Source organism: Rhinoderma darwinii, chromosome 13 (genome assembly GCF_050947455.1).
Source record: "Rhinoderma darwinii isolate aRhiDar2 chromosome 13, aRhiDar2.hap1, whole genome shotgun sequence".
Classification (NCBI taxonomy): domain Eukaryota; kingdom Metazoa; phylum Chordata; class Amphibia; order Anura; family Rhinodermatidae; genus Rhinoderma; species Rhinoderma darwinii.
Window position 1 is genome coordinate 9,221,860 of NC_134699.1, and position 20,332 is coordinate 9,242,191.

General features: G+C 43.6%; 1 protein-coding gene across 2 annotated transcripts in view; it reads left to right on the top strand.

The window, feature by feature from the left end:
• DIDO1 (death inducer-obliterator 1) overlaps window positions 1-20,332 on the top strand; it is a 71,182-nt gene that overhangs the window by 11,678 nt on the left and 39,172 nt on the right. The window contains exons 2-3 of one of the 2 annotated variants that reach the window (XM_075846737.1): window positions 15,154-15,270; window positions 15,669-15,783. In XM_075846737.1, the coding sequence (XP_075702852.1) occupies window positions 15,702-15,783 (82 nt within the window). In that variant the 5' untranslated portion in view covers window positions 15,154-15,270; window positions 15,669-15,701. The remainder of the gene's footprint in view (window positions 1-15,153; window positions 15,271-15,668; window positions 15,784-20,332) is intronic. The other variant, XM_075846738.1, reaches the window with a different exon arrangement.

Here is a 20,332-nt window from a genome sequence, read left to right on the forward strand (position 1 = left end):
AAAGGACCAAAATATGCAGCATAAAACCGCACCTAAAAATACATTTAAAAAAGCAACATTAGGTACGGAATCGGCATGAAAATACGTCCGAGATCGCCCCTTATTAAGTTTAATAGGTGGCAGAGGAGGTTTTTTTTCCCAGCTTTTGGTTGCTCGCGGGTAAAAAAAATCCAATTTCTCTTGCTGCGGTTTCCGCCTCTGACCTCCCATTGAAATGAATGAGAGGCAGAAAAAAACCAGTCACTCGTTTGAGCGTTTTTCGCTTGTGGTCCTTGCATTAGATGCAATGGCCAAGGACGAAAAATGCTCCGAAAAAACAGATACCTGCAGGCAGTTTAAAATCTGCCTCAAAAATCTTAACGGAATTCTGAGTCAGATTTTTTTTCTGCCTACAAAAAATTTCAGCTTGAACAGAACCTTAAAGTACCTATCACCACCAAAAGGTACATGTTTTATTTAAAAAAAATAAATGCCTGAATATAAAAATATTTGACTAATTACAGGTCATTAGAATTTAATTTAATAAAACAAACAAACTTTGTTTCGTTATACAAATGACCTGACTCGGTGCCGTGTCCGAACTGGCTCAGAACGCAAGATCCTGCACTCTGTCAAAGGCCTTATTCACACGGATGTGTACGTTTTGCGCACGCAAAAAATGCTGCGTTTTTTGCGCATTGCAGTTGCGTGTGTCATCAGTGTGTCCTGCATGGCTGCGTGATTTTCACGCATATGCTATGATTATGACACGTGGTTTTGAAGTTTAGAAAATAGAAGGAAGTGCTTTTTTATTTTTTCCTTCATTTCTTTATCTACTGTTGCGCGAATCACGCGCGTCACATGGAAGTGTTTCCGTGTGCCATGCACGATTTTCACGCACCCATGGACTTCAATGGGTGCGTGATGCGCGAGAAACGGCCAATTATAGGACATGTGAGTTTTACACAGCGGACATACACTGCGTGAAATTCACTGACTTTCTGAACGGCCCCATTCATTAACACAGGTCCGTGCGACGTGTCTCCAATATGCGTAGTTCTCAGAATGATGGAAACCCCCACAAATGACCCCATTTAGAAAACTAGACCCCCTAAGGTATTTATCTAGGAGTATAGTAAGTATTTTGACCCCAGTTTTTTGCTAAATTTAATAGCCGGTGAAAAAAATGTAAATATCCAGTTTTTCATAAAAGTATCAGTTTGAAGACCGATTTTTTTCTTTCTAAAGCTAACATGAAAATGAAGAAACACACCACGAAATCCATCACCCTGTTTTCAAAAATACTCCCATTGTTGCCCCAATCTGCTTATTAGACGTGTGGCTGGGCCAAAAAGAGAGGGAGCACCCTTTGGCTTTCAGGGCACAATTGAATAAATTCTAGGCCCCATATCATGCATTTAGAGGCATTGAGCTGCCTGAACAAAAAAGAAAAACCACGCAGAAATGAGCCCATTTTAAAAACGAAACCCCTAAAGGTATTCATCTAGTGGTGTAGTGGGCATGCGGACCAAAACATTTTCAAAGGAGGAAATGATGGGTTTTATTTCAGACACTATGGGTATATAATGTTTTCTTCCAACTCTTATTACGTTTCCAGATAAAATAGGGGAGACGTGTGTAAAAGGTTGTTTTGTTAGAAATATACTACATTAATAAATTTGTGCGGCATACAGAAGAGAAGTGAAGCCGTGTATTCATAACGGATACATGTTGCTATAGACTGTACTTATGACTGCCTTTCTGAAGAAGCCGTTGTCCCGCATCTGTGCCATTATGATGTCATTGTGGATACAATTCTGTCCTAATATAAAATCAGTCAGAGAGGAAAAAATAAACTGTACTGGAGTGACGGGCAATATCTTCAAACAAATGGAGGAAAATGTATCCAGTTATGTTGCAAACTCGAGTCTGTTCACTAGATAGAAGAACACCTGCAGGGCTGTCATGACAAGGTTTTTGTTTTTCAGTGACTGGTTGTACAACGTCTCTTTAGCTCTATCAATCCCTATATGAGGGTTGAACGTGCCAAGTGACGCGGTACAACCATAACAAGCCCCTGCCCGGCAAGGTAGGAACAGCTATGTGCACAAAACAACCAATCACCTACAGAATATATAAAGGGGCAGTGTCCAAAATCATCAATAGGAACAGTAAAGGATCACTAATCCCCAAAATGATGTCAGTATTTCCAGAAGAACTGTAACAAAGCCCATGGTGTATTGATATGGAACAGCTCGATTATTAGAGATCCTCCAAAAAAAAAAATATCATGCCCGTATCACGGTACAGAATTAGGAATGTAACAGCCGTATGTGGCAGGACGTAGTCATAAGAAAAAGGAAATACATCCCCAATTTATTCTTGTAACCATTGCTAAAATGCACGACTTCCACTACAGGGGCGGCTTAGGCCGCAGGTGTTGGATTTATCTACTAATAAATGCAATGCCCACATCTATTTTTTATTTCAAGAACACTTGTGGGGACCATGTTCTGAATAGACAGATGTGGGCTTCTGCACAATAAACAGTATTCATTTGTGAGTGATCAAGTCCTGGATTTAATTGTCCAAGAAATGTATAAAAAAAAAATCAAAGGGGAAAAATAGTTTTACAGTCTGAAATAAATACTTTACTTTACCCCGTGAAAATCCCTCCCTCCCTTGGAAAGCCCAAAAACTCCCTAAAATGAATCCCCCACCCCACCCTTTTTGGTGTTCCCTAAATTATATATAAAATCAATAATTAGAAACGGTTGTGATAGGTCTCAAAACAGGGGAAGTTGCACAGGCCTGGATTTGAAGGGCACATGGGGCAGTAATACCGGGTATCCCTCCTCCTTCCATGTTTACTGCACACCCGGCATCTCCTTTGGGGGTATTCCTTATTCCCAGTGGCAGGGACGGGGTGAAGGAAGTGGCATCCTCTGACTCAAAGGATTCTCCAGGTGCGGGGGGAGTCAAACGGGAGGTGCTCTATAATTTTCTCCTGATACTGGAGGAAACCGGGGCGTTCCCTGGGTCTTAGAGCACATAACTATTGTAAGTGGCCATTTGGATGAGGTAGGTCGCTACCTTTTTATACCAGGCCCTAGTTTTGTGCTTGACCAGGTACGGTTGTAGGACCTGGTCACAGATCGACTCCCCCCATGAACTTATTATAGTCCACCACGCAGACCGGTTTCCTCTTATCAGAGGTAGCGCCCCTCTCTCACTGCCACTGTGGTGTCCTCGTGCACAGTGGAGAGCATGTAAACCTCCTTTTTGTCACTCCATTTGACAGCGAGCAACTGGTTGCTTGGAAATGAGTGTTACACCCCTTTCTACTCGCCTGGACACCAGTTGTTGAGGGAAGCCGACTCTATTTTTGCGTACCGTCCCACAGGCCCTTGTATTAGCAGCATGGAGGGACTTATACAGGGGGACACTGGTGTAGTAATTGTCGGTGTACACATGGTACCTTTCCTGTAGCAATGGCACCATGAGTTCCCAGACAATTTCCCACTAATGCCAACATCCTCTGGGCATCCTGGGGGATTAAGGTGGCGGTTCCTGCCCTCATATATAAAAAAGGCACAGGTGTAGCCCGTTGTGCTCCCAGACACCTTATAAAGTTTCACACCGTATCGGGCTCTATTGGAGGGGATGTATTGGCGAAACGATAGACGGCCCTTGAAGGACATAAGGGACTCGTCTACCGCTATTTTTTGGCCTGGGGTGTACAAATTTGGAAATGACTCAGATAGGAGGGAGATGAGGGGTCTTAACTTGTTGAGGCGATCATGGCATGGGTCACTTCATGGGGGGGATTTGGGAGTTGTCTGAGAAGTACATGAAACGCATTAGAGTCTCATAGCTCGTTCGGGCCATGACCGCAGCAAATACAGGCGTGCTATGGATAGCGCTGGTAGCCCAGTAGGAGCGGATAGAAGTTTTTTTTTACTATCCCCATGTTTAGTGTAATTCCCCCAAAAATTTTAATCTCACAGACGGTTGTGGGGATCCATCGTCTGGCATTTTGGGTGACAAATTGCCTGGCGTATAAATTTGTCTGCTGGACAATTAGTTCCAGGACCTGGTCGCCTATAAACAAATGAATAAAATTATAGGGTGTAAAATTTGCGACATCAGTGTTGATGCCTGGAGTCGCCGTAAATGGCGGAATTTGGGGGGAGAAAGAAACTGCAGGATCCCACATTGCGGGAGGGACTGCAGTACTAGGCCCTGCTCCTGACCCTTCACCGGTGACAGCTGCGTCCACCACCATAGGGCTGGGGGGTCCAGTGGCAGAAGCAGAACTTGTGTCGCTTTCTGAGCCAAGTTCTGCTTCTGATGCAGTGTCCGTATCACTGCCGGAACCGCTAGAGCATAGCATGGCGTATGCCTGCTCTGCAGAGAACATTCTGCGGTTAATTTTTTTTGTAACACTAAACTAAGAAGTTAATATTTTTATTTTTTTTTGTATCTTACATTTATAATATAGACACAAAACTAACAGAAAAAAATACGGTAAACCGCAGTTAATAAAACAATCACCGGAAAAAAAAAAAGATTACGGAGATCACAAGTAATTACGGGTAATCTGGAGTGTTGTTAGGGGTAATCTGGGGGGTGATTACAGGTAATATAGGAACACGGGCAAATATGTGGTGTATTTCACAGTATAATACAGCACAAGATTTGTATAGTATCTCTCGCTCTCCTCTCAGAGATCAACTACAGTGAGAGGAGGGAGGGAAAGAGCACAAATCCTGTGCTGTATTTAGAAAATCTGGGACTATGGTCACTGTGATAGGTATATCACAGTGACCATCTGATCAGGGACCAATTATAAGGGTCCCTGATCAGTTTCTATTTACAGGCAGAATAGCTGCCTTACACTGACAGCGCATGCGTGCGCCATTTTTCTTTTTTCCCCGACAGTTAAGGGTGGGGGACGGGGGGACACGATCGGTAACAAGTATTTATTTTTTTTTTATCCCCTCTCACCAAACATACACGTTGAGAGGAGATAAAAAAAACTCCTTTTACATCGGCACATACATTGTAACGGCGGTCGCCGGTCACTGATCCAACCCCTCAGCTACCTCGGGCAGCTGAGAGCAGGGAGCTAAATCTCCCCCCGGCGGCGCTACTTTATTCCGATGCAGTGACATAGAAAGTCAATGGCATCGGAATAAAGCCTGTTAGTGACCGACGTAGAAACACTATGGGCCGGTCACTAACGGGTTAAAGCTAATGTTTTATTTATAAAAAACAAAAACAAGTACCCTCTTGCTGGTCATAGGTAGACTTTAATATTGCATGTAATCCAATATGTAGGTGTGGGGATACTTTGGTGTTTTTATGATCTGTACGATTGCTGCTCTTGGTTCAGAGTTGCTTACATTTTGTCTGTTACCTGCGGCCCAGTCGTAGGGGCCGGCGGCTCTGCCCTTTGGAACAATATGGGATCTGCCTGTCACAATACTGACAGCCATTGGCGGCTCGCCCAGTTCAGTTTGCATTGTGGCTAATAGTTGTCATGGTGGAATGTGCATCATACTGAGCTGAGCTCATATACTATACTGACTACATGTGCTGTTTAGGATTAGATTTGATTAGAATGTCACATGAAGGTAGTACATTATATTAAAGTATTCGCCCACCCTGACTGGTGTGGAGAGGAGTTCCTTCTCGCTGGGAAGTACAGTTGCTGTGGCAACCGTACAACACCCGAATAGTTGCCCAGGTATAATTTTAATTAATAGGACCCATGCATGATACTTAAATTCAGCACAAAGACAGCGTTTTTATTTACTATAGCTTTGATAAATCTGTGTTTTACTGCCTGCATGTGACACAGCAACAACAATGAACCCATTACAAATGTGTTTCACTGTCACTTTAATTAAAAAAAAATTTTTTTTTTTATAATCTGGTTTTCTTGTGAGCTGTCAAATTATATATGAGATTTCTAAACCAATCTCTGAATCATTTAACTGCCTCACTACTTTGGCCATCATTTTTTTTACATCGGCTTAGGCCCCATGCACACGACAGCAAAAAACCTCCGTTTTTGCGGACCGCACTACGGAAGGGTGTCAGTGCCGTGGAAATGTTCCGGGAATTATGGAACATGTCCGTTCTTTCGAATTTTGCGGGCCGTGCTCCCATACTTTGTATGGGAGCACGGCCCGAAAATGCGGCAGTCAATCAGCGGCCGGCCGTGCCCGCAATCGTGGGCCGTGATTGCGGGCACGGTCGTGTGCATGGGGCCTTAGTCACATTTATGCTGCTATGGCTGAGGGCAGAAAAAAGAACTGGTAGTGTGCTGTCACTACTTAGGAAACTTTAAGGGCCTGTACACACAGTTTTTTGCAGGCAGCCAATTCTGCCTGGAAAAATCAGCTCAGTTTTTTCTTTAAGTGGTTTCCGCGGCAAAAACTGTGGCAAAAAAAAACTGTGTGGACAGGGCATAAGAAGTTTCAGCGTGTTTAGAACTTACATGTGCGATGCAAGTGCCGCTAGTATGAGTCCAAATATATTCAGCCTTCCCCTGCCCTTGAGCCACAGTAAGTTCACACGCAAACTCAAAAACGTCTGAAAATACGGAGCTGTTTTCAAGGGAAAACGGCTCCTGATTTTCAGATGCTTTTTAAGCCACTCGCGATTTTCGCATTTTTTTTACAGCAGTTTTCAATAGTCTATGAAAAACGGCTCCAAAAACTTCCGAAGAAGTGACCTGCAAAAAACGGCCGTCGGAACAGAACTCAGTTTTTCCCATTAAAATCACTGGGCAGATGTTTGGAGGCGTTCTGCTTCTGATCTTTCGGTCTTTTTTTCGGGTGTTTACGCCCTGAAAAACGGCCGAAAATAGGCCGTGTGAACATACCCTTATAGGGAGAACAGTGGCAAATAGGGGCTGGAGGACAGGGGGCGCATACCTGTACTTAGACTCGTATTTGCTGCGCAAGTCTAACTACTAAATTCTCTACTTAAAGCAAGCCTTTAGGCCCCATGCACACGACCGTAAATTCGCCCGTAATACGGCCCCATTCAGTTCTATTGGCCACAGACACCTTTCCGTATCGCTACGTATGGGTGTTTGTGGCGTAAAACTGTGTTGGGAATTATGGAGCATGTCTGTTTTTACATGCTGTGCTCCCATACTTTGTATGGGAACGCGGCCTGAAAATGTTTACCGGCGACCGTGCCTGCCCTCGTGGGCCTTAGTCCTCATAACAAAAATGGACTATACATTTTGAAATGTATAGTCAACTTGCCTGCTGCTCCGCTCCTGAATGATCTCTGTTCCAGGATGGCCACTGCAGTCCTAGAGACTTCTATGGAGATCTTCTTTACAAATCTGAGACATGCCCTCTCCACTGCCCTTTGAGGGACCAGCGCTGATGTCGGCCCTGTGTCCAGAAGTGCCAACTTCATCATTGCTGGTCCCTCTGATACACTTACTATGTATTGTAAATTTTTATCTTTTTGGGACTCGAGGATCGCTTTAACATTAACTAATAAGTGACCGCCTGTTGAAATCCCTGTTTTTGTCACTTCAGACAGAACAGCATAAATATCTGACCGATCCGCTTTAAGTGGTTTTGCCTATTTTGATTGCTTGCTTTTTAAATCTGTTTTAAAGTATCTGTCCGCTGATCATGTAAGAGTAGTATATTTGTCAATTTGTGTCGTTTGGCTAAAAGGATCACAAAGAATACAGCCCTGATAGTTATGAGTCCGCTGTATTCCTGATGAGATTACCCATCTCCCATGAATACAGCGGACTCCTAGCTATGATTTTGCTGTATTCTTTTAGCTATTCTATTAGTCAAACGACTCAAAATAAATTTTTGGCTGCTAGGCGTACGGACCTATAACTGATGTGCTGCGCTTACGTAGGGCCGCGTATTAAAGGGGTTATTCTGGTATTTTTAAACTTTGAAACTCTCCCTTCAAGCAACGGCACCCCGTTCGCCGCTTCTCCCTGAAGTTCCTGCAGTGGTCATGTCAATTATTGACCTCAGTGGTCACATCCTATTTATGGTGGTATCACCGCTGTAGGAGCTTATGGGAGCGGTGGCGTATGGGGTGTTAGTGTTGGATCCGTTGGCATTTCAACGGGTTGAGTACCTGTAAGTTAATTATTTTATACCCCTACCACCTGCAAGATTTGAATACTCCCGGAAAACCCTTTACGCTGACTGATCCACTTTAAAGATTTACCCATTGTTCCTGTGTTTTGGTTGATCACATTTGGGCACCTCTTTAATGTCCCCTTATTTATGTGGTTTTGGCCATATACTAGAAAGCTGTCAGCCAAACATTTTATTATTTTCCTAATTTTTACTTTCCATATGGACCTGTATGCCAACGGTGTTGCCTTATTCTTCTGAATTTCCGGCCTGTTATCTGTGCTTGTTTATAAGGCACTCAATTTTCTAAAGTAAGGAAAAAGGTTTTATTGTGGTACATATTTATTAGATTTATGAAAATGGTGCTTTCTAGATAGATATCTTGCACTACTAGAATTTTATGTATGTTATGGAAAGATTCCAAAATTGGGACACATTTGTCTAACATAATGGCCATAGACGTGCACCATATTTATTAAAGATTTGTGTTATTTTCAATTTAGGCCGTAAGGAGTTCTGTAGATGGCACCGTTTTAATAAATGTTGCGTAATTTGCACGAAATGAAAGCTGTCTTTCCTGTATAAAAATGACTCTTGCGATACTTGATATTTGCCCCACAGTAGTTTAGTAATCGCATCGGTACTTTAAACGTTTTCTGGTACATATGGTAGATGTATGTTGGGGTGAACTAAACTAATGTCCTTTTGAGGGTATCCTCAGATATGGAGGTAGACGGGCTCGGTAATATTTCATTGTTGCATTTGCTCTATAAAGAATATCAACAATTTTTATATAGTTTTATGCAGAATATATTGCCACTTTTACATTCCCTGGGGGGAAAAAAAAAATGAAATGCTACAGAAGGTGATATATATGCTATATAAGTAAGTATGGAATAATGTAGTAGACTACACTATTCTGTCCCACTAAAAAAGTCACACTGTAAATGTTGTTTTTTTAACCCCTTAGTGACCAGCCCATTTTAGGCCTTAATGACCAAGCTATTTTATTCGTTTTTCTATAGTCGCATTCAAAGAGCTATAACGTTTTTATTTTTTCGTCTACATAGCTGTATGAGGACTTGTTTTTTGCGGGATTAGTTGTGCTTTTTAATGGCACCATTTTTGGGTACATATAATTTTTATATTAACTTTTATTAACCTTTTTGGGGGGGATTATAAAAAAAAACTGAAATTCCGCCATTGTTCTATGCGTTTTTAAATTGACGCCGTTCACTGTGCGACGTAATTAACATGTTACCTTTATTCTATGGGTCGGTACGATTACGGCGATACCACATATGTGGAGGTTTTTTTATGTTTTACGACTTTTGCACAATAAAAACACTTTTGAACTAAAATTATTTGTTTTTGCATCGTCGCTTTCCAAGAGCCGTAATTTTTTTATTTTTCCATCAATGTAGTGATTTTTTGGGCTTGTTTTCTGCGGGACAAGACGTAGTTTTGAGTGGTACTGTTTTGGGGTACATGGGACTTATTGATTCATTTTTATTATGACTTTTTTGGGGGGCAATGGAAAAAAATTGCAATTTCGCCATAGTTTTTGGCGTTTTTTTTTTACGGTGTTCACTTTGCGGTTTAAATGACATATTAACTTTATTAATGGAGTCATTACGGTCGCGGCGATACCACATATGTGTACTTTTTTTTTTTTTTTTACACTTTTACTAAATAAAACCACTTTTTATGGAAAAAAATGGTTTTATTTATTTTTTTACTGTACTTTTTATTAATAATCTTTATTTCACTTTGATGACTGATTTTATTAGTCCCACTAGGGGACTTTACTGTGCGATGTTCCGATCGCTGCTATAATGCTCTGGTATACTTCGTATACCAGAGCATTATTGCCTGTCAGTGTAAATCTGACAGGCAATCTGTTAGGACGTGCCTCCGGCGCGTCCTAACAGGCATATGTCCAGGGCAGACCTGGGGGCTTTTATCAGTCCCCCGGCTGCCATGACACCCCATCGGAGACCCGCGATTTCATTCGCGGGCCGCCGATGGGTGAGAGAGGGAGCGCACTCCCTCTGTAAACAAAGTTAAATGCCGCTGTCGCTATTGACGGCGGCATTTAACGGGTTAAACGGCCGCGATCGAAGTAAACTTCGATCGCGGGCGTTGGAGCAGGAGCTCAGCTGTCATCAGACAGCAGAGCCCCGGCTCCTGCCTGCACGGGAGACCCGTGCAGGACTTAGACTAGGCTGACGTGAAAAGGCGTCAGCCTAGCCTAAAGCCCAGTAGTAAATGACGTGAAAAGGCGTATTAGTGGTCACTAAGGGGTTAAACATTGGTATACCGGCATGCAGATTGTTAAGGTTTATTTAACCCCTTAACGAACGGGCCATTTTGTGTTAATGACAAGGATTTTTTTTTTTGTTTTTTCATTGTTGCATTCTAAGGCTATGTTCACACGGAGTATTTTGGGGGAGGAATATCTGCCTCAAAGCTCCAAACGGAATTTTGAGGCAGATATTCCTCCCCCAAAATACTCCGTGTGAATAGCAATGATCGCGCCGTTTTTCGCCCGCGGCCATTGAGCGCCGCGGGCAGAAAACACGCTTTCTCCTGCCTCCCATTGAAGTCAATGGGAGGTCGGAGGCGGAAGCGCCCGAAGATAGGGCATGTCGCTTCTTTTTCCCGCGAGGCAGTTTTACTGCTCGCGGGAAAAAGACGCCGACGCCTCCCATTGAAATCAATGGGAGGCGTTCTCGGGCCGTTTCTGCCGAGTTTTGCGACGCGGTTTCCGCGTCAAAAAACTCGGCAAAAGACCCCGTGTGAACATAGCCTAAGGGTCGGTCAGTTGTGGTTTTTTTCCGCAAAAACCGTGTCGGAAAGCGTGCCAAAAAACTTCCAAAAATGCCTTCCATTTATTTCAATGGGAGGCGGAAGCGTTTTTTCCCACGAGCGGGAAAAACCGTCTCGCTTGAAAAAGAAGCGACATGCCCTATATTCGGGCGTTTACGTCTCTGACCTCCCATTGACATCGATGGAAGGCAGAGAGTATTTTGCTGCATTTTTGCCCGTGGCGCTCAAAGGGCGAGAGCGAAAAACGCCTCAAAAGGTGTGCAGGCAGATAAAAAATCTTCCTCAAAATTCTCAACTGAATTTTGAAGCAAAATTTTCTGCCTGCAAAAAATTCCATGTGAGCATACCCTAAGAGTCGTAACTTTTTATTTAAATTATTATTATTCAGTCGACATAGCCGTATAAGGGCTTGATTTGCGGGACGAGTTGTATTTTTCAATGGCATCATTTTTGGGTACATATAATATATTGATTAACTTTTATTAACTTTATTTTAGGAAAGAGTTAAAAATAAACTGCTATTCCAGCATAGTTTTTTACGTTCTACATTTATGCCGTTAACTATGCAGCATTAAGAACATGTTACCTTTATTCCATGGGTCGACACGATTATGGGGATACCAAATATGTAGAGGTTTTAGGTTTTTCTACGTTTGCAAAACAAAAAAACATTTTTTGTAAAAAAAAAAAAAAATACAAATTACTTGTGTTTGCATCGCCGCATTCCAAGAGCCGTGACCTTTTTTTTTTTTTTTTTTTCTTCCTATGTAACCATATGTGGGCTTGTTTTTTGTGGGACAAGGTGTAGTATTTTGGGGGACGTGGGGCTTATTTAAAGGAATTAAGTCTTTTTTTTTTTTTTGGACGCCGTTCACCCGGCGGTTTAAAGCATTAACTTAATTGTTTCAGCTGTTACGATCGCGGTGATACCATATATGTGTGTGTTATTTTTTTTTTTTTTACACTTTAACTAAATAAAACTACATTTTGGGGAAAAAAAGTGGTTTTTATTTTCACTGTAAACTTTTTTTTTTTTTTTTTTTCCTTCCATAAACTTTATTTAACTGTTTTTTAAATTATTATTATTTTTTTTTGTCCCAATAGGGGACTTCACCATGCGATCTGCTGATCGCTTATATAATGCTTTAGTATACTTTGTAGGGCCCCCGTCTGCCGTGAGAACCTGACGGCACCCCGCGATTTCTTATCGGGGGCGTCGATGGGGTGACAGAGGGAGACCCTCTGTCAAACACATTAGATGCCGCTGTCACTTTTGACCGCGGCATCTAATGGGTTAAGCTGCCGGAATCGGAGCGCGCTTAGATTCCGGTAGTTGCGGCAGTAGCACGGCTGTGTAGAACAGCCGCGCTCCTGCTGCTGATCGAGTGGGTACACTGGCAGTACCCACCCAATCAGAGCGACGGATTTAAAATAACCTAAGGAAAAATGTCTATCACCCCCTAGGGTCACTGGAAGGCTGTACAGGCTGTGATCCTTCTGCCTGCTGTCACTTGAAACTACCCCCTCCCGAACACGCACGCATCAGAAAAATGAGCCAACACCTGCATCAAAACTGTTTGTGTACCTGCCCTTACAGAGACATTGAACCAGGAAGTGACACTTTTCATCCTGTTCCCTGACTATAAAATGCTGCACCCTAAATATTGAGTCTAGAACTTTGTTCCTGGTATGTTTTAAAAGCGAAGATTCCTGGCTTTAATATTAAACAAGCTGTAGTTCAGATTCTAGTTGCGGCAAGCATACCTACTTAGTAAATTAAAGTGAATGTATATCATTTGTATTATCTGCACATGCCATACTTTATTTATCCTAAATATCTCTCTAGTAATCTACTTTTAATGAGCAGTACTGTTAAATCCTGTCCATAAGGCTGGATTCACACAACCGCGTTCGGTCTGATATATACGGACCGTATGCCGGCAGTATTTCCCGGACAGAACACATTGCAGGGAGCCGGGCTCCTATCGTCATAGTTATCTATGACGCTAGGTGTCACTGCATCGCTGTGGGAAAACTGTCCCGTACTGTAATCATGTTTTCAGTACGGGACAGTTTTCTGCAGCGAGGCAGGGACTGCTAGTGTCATGCCGATAGAAGCCCGGCTCCCTGCAGTGTGTTCGGTCTGGGAAATATTGCCGGCATATCACGAAACACGCTCGTGTGAAACCGGCCTAAGACCAGGTGAATCTCTTTATTAAAACTTTCAAGATGGACATAAAATTTTTGGCGACTTGAGCAGGTCACAAAACCCGGTAATTTTATCTTCTGGAGGAGTCCTTTGTTTAACTCCTTAGTGAGCAGCAATAGGCCTTTTCACGGCGGTCACTAAGGGGCCTCAGGCTAGGCCGTTGCCTTTTCACGGCGGCCCAGTCCAAGTCCTGCACGGGTGTCCCGTGCAGGCTGCTGCTGGGGCTTGGCTGTCTGATGACAGCCGGGCTCTTGCTCCAACGTCCACGTTCAAAGTTTACTTCGATCGCGGCTGTTTAAATGCCGCGGTCAATAGCGACTGTGGCATTTAACTTGTTTACAGAGGGAGGGAGCTCCCTTTGTCACCCATCGGTGGCCCGCAAATGCAATCGCGGGCCTCTAATTCGGTGGCCCCCTGGGCATATGCCTATTAGGATGTGCCGGAGGTATATCAAAGCATTATAGCAGCGATCTAAAGATCGCATAGTAAAGTCCCCTAGACTAAAATAAGAAGTAATGTGAAATTAAAATTATTAATAAAAATGATATTAAAAAAAATAAAATCCATTATTTCCCGTAAGTGGTTTTATTTAGTAAAATTTTATAAAATAAATAAAACTACACCTATATGGTATCGCCGCGACCCGTGATGACCCAAACAATAAAGTTAATATGTCATTAACAGCGTAAATAAAACCTGCAAAAAACAATAGCGAAACTATTTTTTCCATTTCCCCCCAAAAGTCATAAAAAAAGTTAATCAATAAGTCATAAGTATCCCAAAACCGTACCAATCAAAACTACGTCTCGTACCGCAAACAACAAACCCAAAAATCACTACATTGAAAGAAAACTTAAAAAATTACGGCTCTTGGAATGCGACGATGCAAAAACAAATGTTAGTTCAAAAGGGTTTTTATTGTGCAAAAGTCGTAAAACATAAAAAACCTCTGCATATGTGGTATCGCCGTAATCGTACCGACCCATAGAATAAAGGTAACGTGTTATTTACGTGGCACAGTGAAAGGCGTGAATTTAAAACGCATAGAACAATGGCGGAATTTAAGGTGTTTTTTTTCTATCCCCCCCCCCCCCAAGAAAAGTTAATAAAAATTAATAAAAAATATGTACCCCAAAATTGTGCCATTTAAAAAGTACAACTAATCCCACAAAAAACAAGTCCTCATACAGCTAGGTCGACGGAAAATGACGGCTCGTCAAAGGAAGTGCAGGACACTTCTTGGGATGTTTTTGGAGGCGTTTTTCATTGACTCCATTGAAAAACAGCTCCAAAAACGGCCGTGAAAAACGCATGTTAATAAATGTCTGAAAATCGGGAGCTGTTCGCCTGAAAACAGCGCCGTATATTCAGACGTATTTTGCGTTTGCGTGTGAATATACCCTTAGGCTCATTCAGACAAGCATGTAACTTGTCTGTGTGACGGCTGTTAAAACAGTGGCCATCACACGGACTCGTGCATTACAATTGGGCCATTCACACTGAGTGTGTGACGGGTCCGTGGAAAAATTGGACATGTCCTATTTTTTGTGTTTTCACGCATCGCTCTATAGACTTTAGTCTGAGGGATCCATGATAACATGTCCCGTGCAGGTGCACTTCGGACATGGAAATCTTCAGTTTTTCACATCGGAGGTTGCACTCGCTCGTCTGAATAGACGCAAATAGCGCCGATCAACCAGACAGCTCCTTTCACAAGGAGCTATGTATGGGGTTACTCTGATCGCTCGTCCCCATACAGCATCATGATGGCAGCGCGTCTCTGTGTTTACACAGCTGGATGTGCTGCCGACGATATTTCAGTTTTTAAAACCATACGATCAGCAGATGAACATTTGCTCATTCATCCGCTGATCGCTCCCCTGTTTAAACAAGACAATTATTGGCAACGAGCGTTCTGCCCGATAATTGCCCAGTGTAAAACCCCCTTATTCTTTGTTATACAATGAAAATAAGTTTGTTTTTTTCCCTTTCCAGGACACTGCCTTTAGGGGGAAGTGCTAACTCCTGAGTATAAAGGTATAGAGGCCAGCAAGCATGTCATTACTGTGACCTTCAGGATGGATCCAAGACTAATTTCTCCCTGAAACCCAGGTAAAGCTCATATATCTCTGTGCTGCATACATCCGCTTTATTGCGCTGGCTTTGTTTTATGGGCATGGCACAGATTCGTTTATTTTCAGGCTTTTAGTTGCATGCAAAACATTTTGTGCTTGACTGTATGATTCTTTGTGTTCTTTTTAATTGTTTACAATTTTAATTTGGAGCACAATCTTCCCACTGAAGCATTTGCTATTATCTGCAGTCATTCTAAGGGCTTTATTCCCTGTGAAATTGATATAAATGATCTAACTATGAAGTCTTATGAGACTGGCCCATGCCGTCCTTTAAGATACAGTCAGACACACTGTGTTCCGCACATGTTGGCTTGACGCTTGCTCTGAAAGATTTGGCTACTGCTGCTTTTACCAAACGTACGTATTTGTTTTCAGAGTTGCAGTGTGGGAGCAAAAGCATCACCTGCAATGGAGGAAGTGACAAGTTCGCTATCTTCAGTGACTTTTGAAACTGAACTCAACCTTGAAATCTTGGAGAGCAGTTCTCCTGGTATGCTGTAGTTTATGTACTCTTCATAGGATCAGTACAGATGTTAAATATGTGAATAAGTATTACTATTATTCCTTATGTAGAAGTATTTCATTTTTTAATGAGTGTACACGCAAGCCTGTGTAAATCAGGCAGGGGTGTGGGCCACTGTTCTGCTTTCATGTTAAAGAGGCTCTGTCACCAGATTTTCAAACCCTATCTCGTATTGCAGCAGATCGGCGCTGCAATGTAGATTACAGTAACGTTTTTATTTGTAAAAAACGAGCATTTTTGGCCAAGTTATGACCATTTTTGTATTTATGCAAATGAGGCTTGCAAAAGTACAACTGGGCGTGTTGAAAAGTAAAAGTACAACTGGGCGTGTAATATGTGCGTACATCGGGGCGTGTTTACTACTTTTACTAGCTGGGCTTTCTGACGAGAAGTATCATCCACTTCTCTTCAGAACGCCCAGCTTCTGGCAGTGCAGACACAGCTGTGTTCTCGAGAGATCACGCTGTGACGTCACTTCCCCAGGTCCTGCATCGTGTCGGCCACATCGGCACCAGAGGCTACAGATGATTCTGCAGCAGCATCGGCGTTTGCAGGTAAATCGATGTAGCTACTTACCTGCAAACGCTGATGCTGCTGCAGAATCAACTGTAGCCTCTGGTGCCGATGTGGCCGACACGATGCAGGACCTGTGAGTGACGTCACAAATCTGCACTGCCAGAAGCTGGGCGTTCTGAAGAGAAGAGGATGATACTTCTCATCAGAACGCCCAGCTAGTAAAAGTAGTAAACACGCCCCGATGTACGCGCATAATACACGCCCAGTTGTACTTTTGCAAGCCTCATTTGCATAAATACAAAAATAGTCATAACTTGGCCAAAAATGCTCGTTTTTTAAAAATAAAAACGTTACTGTAATCTACATTGCAGCGCCGATCTGCTGCAATAGCAGATAGGGGTTGCAAAATCTGGTGACAGAGCCTCTTTAAGTACAACTGGGTGTGTTTAAAGTTAAGTACAAGTGGGGGTGTCGTGTGTGTACATCTGGGAGTTTTTACTTCTTTTACTAGCTGGGCGTTGTGAATAGAAGTGTATGATGCTGACGAATCAGCATCATCCACTTCTCTTCGTTAACACCCAGCTTCTGGCAGTGCACAGACACACAGCGTGTCCTCGCGAGATCACGCTGTGACGTCACTTCCTGCCCCAGGTCCTGCATCGTGTCGGACGAGCGAGGACACATCGGCACCAGGCGACAGAGGCTACAGTTGATTCTGCATCAGCGTTTGCAGGTAAGTCGATGTAGCCTCTGTCGCCTGGTGCCGATGTGTCCTCGCTCGTCCGACACGATGCAGGACCTGGGGCAGGAAGTGACGTCACAGCGTGATCTCTCGAACACGCTGTGTGTCTGTGCACTGCCAGAAGCTTGGTGGTAACGAAGAGAAGTGGATGATGCTGATTCGTCAGCATCATACACTTCTATTCACAACGCCCAGCTAGTAAAACAAGTAAAAACGCCCCGATGTACGCACATAATACACGCCCACTTGTACTTAACTTTAAACACGCCCTGTCGTACTTAAGAGGCTCATTTGCATAAATATAAAAATGCTCATAACTTGGCCAAAAATGCTCATTTTTGAAAAAAAACAAACGTTACTGTAATCTACATTGCAGCGCCGATCTGCTGCAATAGGAGATAGGGGTTTGAAAATCTGGTGACAGAGCCTCTTTAAAGGGTTTTTCCCCACAAAAAACATTTATCGCCTGTTCACTGGATAATTGATAAATATTCGATCTCTGAGCATGGCACCGCTGGGATCCCTACTGATCAAAGTACAGGCGCCCTGAATATTCCGTTCCTCGATGCTGAGAATATATGGAGCGGCGGTCAAGCATGTGCGCTATGCTCCATACAAACTTTTTAATGGTTAGGAAAACAGTAATGTTGGGGTCCACTGGGGATCTAGCATTTATTTATTACCTCTCGTCGATAAAGGGATAATTGTTTGTGGGAAAAACCCCTTTAAAGGTAAATTGATAGGTTGTCTTAGTATATGTTTCTAAAAAGGTATGTCAATTCGGCTTTGTGGAATTTAGTGATATATACAACGCTATATTTCCTTGTATATGTTCAGCATGTCTTAGGAGTAGGGCTGGGCGATTATGACCGAAATCAAAATCACGATTAATTGAACATGTATCCTTGATTACGATTATTTAGGCCACACCCCTTTTACATTCCATGCCCCCTATGTGCATGCTACGCCACTATATTAATATTTATCGCTTGAGCTTGCTGCATACTACTGTATATAATATACCCCCTGACACTGCCTCCACGCAGTATAATGCCTCCATAGTGCTCCCCACGCAGTATAATGCCTCCATAGTGCTCCCCACGCAGTATAATGCCTCCATAGTGCTCCCCACGCAGTATAATTACTCCATAGTGCTCCCCACGCAGTATAATGCCTCCATAGTGCTCCCCACGCAGTATAATGCCTCCATAGTGCTCCCCACACAGTATAATGCCTCCATAGTGCTCCCCACACAGTATAATGCCTCCATAGTGCTCCCCACACAGTATAATGCCTCCATAGTGCCCCCCACGCAGTATAATGCCTCCATAGTGCCCCCCACGCAGTATAATGCCTCCATAGTGCTCCCCACGCCGTATAATGCCTCCATAGTGCTCCCCACGCCGTATAATGCCTCCATAGTGCTCCCCACGCAGTATAATGCCTCCATAGTGCTCCCCACGCAGTATAATGCCTCCATAGTGCCCCCCACGCAGTATAATGCCTCCATAGTGCTCCCCACGCAGTATAATGCCTCCATAGTGCTCCCCACGCAGTATAATGCCTCCATAGTGCTCCCCACGCAGTATAATGCCTCCATAGTGCTCCCCACGCAGTATAATGCCTCCATAGTGCTCCCCACGCAGTATAATGCCTCCATAGTGCCCCCCACGCAGTGTAATGCCTCCATAGTGCTCCCCACGCAGTGTAATGCCTCCATAGTGCCCCCACGCAGTATAATGCCTCCATAGTGCCCCCACGCAGTATAATGCCTCCATAGTGCCCCCACGCAGTATAATGCCTCCATAGTGCTCCCCACGCAGTGTAATGCCTCCATAGTGCTCCCCACGCAGTATAATGCCTCCATAGTGCTCCCCACGCAGTGTAATGCCTCCATAGTGCTCCCCACGCAGTGTAATGCCTCCATAGTGCCCCCACGCAGTATAATGCCTCCATAGTGCTCCCCACGCAGTGTAATGCATCCATAGTGCTCCCCACGCAGTGTAATGCCTCCATAGTGCTCCCCACGCAGCGTAATGCCTCCATAGTGCCCCCCACGCAGTGTAATGCCTCCATAGTGCTCCCCACGCAGTATAATGCCTCCATAGTGCTCCCCACGCAGCGTAATGCCTCCATAGTGCCCCCCACGCAGCGTAATGCCTCCATAGTGCTCCCCACGCAGCGTAATCCCCCCCACATTGCTCCCCACCCAGCATAATCCCCCCCCACATTGCTCCCCACCCAGCGTTATCCCCCCCCCACATTGCTCCCCACCCAGCGTAATGCCCCCACATTGCTCCCCACCCAGCGGAATGCCCCCCACATGTGCCTGATAAAAATAGACATCCTCGCCTATCCCTGTTCAAAACGACGTGTGGAAGGGATCCCTCTACTCCTCCAGTCCGTACGGCTCGGCGCAGAAAGGAGCGATGATGTCACTGCCTCAGTAATACATAGTGAATGGTAGAGCAGGGACCTTGGACATTAGATTAAAGTGCATCTGTGTCCTGAAGATGCAAATAGTTTTAAACCGGGGAAAAGAAAATAATTAAAAAAATATATAAAATCTGCAAGATAACGTTTAATTGCGCTGATTTTGGTTTCGTACTTTTTTTTTTCTGCTAATAATTGCCCAGCCCTCTTTGAGTCAAAATGTAAACACCCCTTTAGAAATGTTGATGCTGGCCAAAAGAAAGCCGCATGTATAGTATGTAAATCATTTAAAGAGTGTTACCATACAGTACAAAAAGTGTCTGATTGCTTGTTTTGGAAACCTACTCTCAGAAACAAATACAAAGCGTTGCACAGCAGGCGTCTATCCCCCGCCTCATGTATTGTTATAAGCTCTTGCACGTCTGAGGAATAATAATGGTTGAAAAGACACAACACTGTTTTCTGACCTTCTACTTAGCACTACTATGTGTTAGATCCTGTTCACATCAGTGTTGCCCTTGAGGGGTGCTGTCGGAGGTTTCCGTCGGGGTTAACCCCTCATCGGATAACTAAGCTTCCGTTTCCCTCGCCATTGATCTCAATGGTGACAAACATTGCTAAAGGTTTCCATTTCTCAATGTTGACAGGGTTCCGTCAAAAACAACGGAACGGTGTCACAAAGGTGACAAACTGAAACCTTTAGTAATGTTTCCGTCACCATTGAGATCAATGGCGAGGGAAACGGAAGCTTAGGTATCCGATGAGGGGTTAACCCGATGGAAACCTCAGACAGATCCCCTCAACGGAAGGTCAACGCTGATGTAA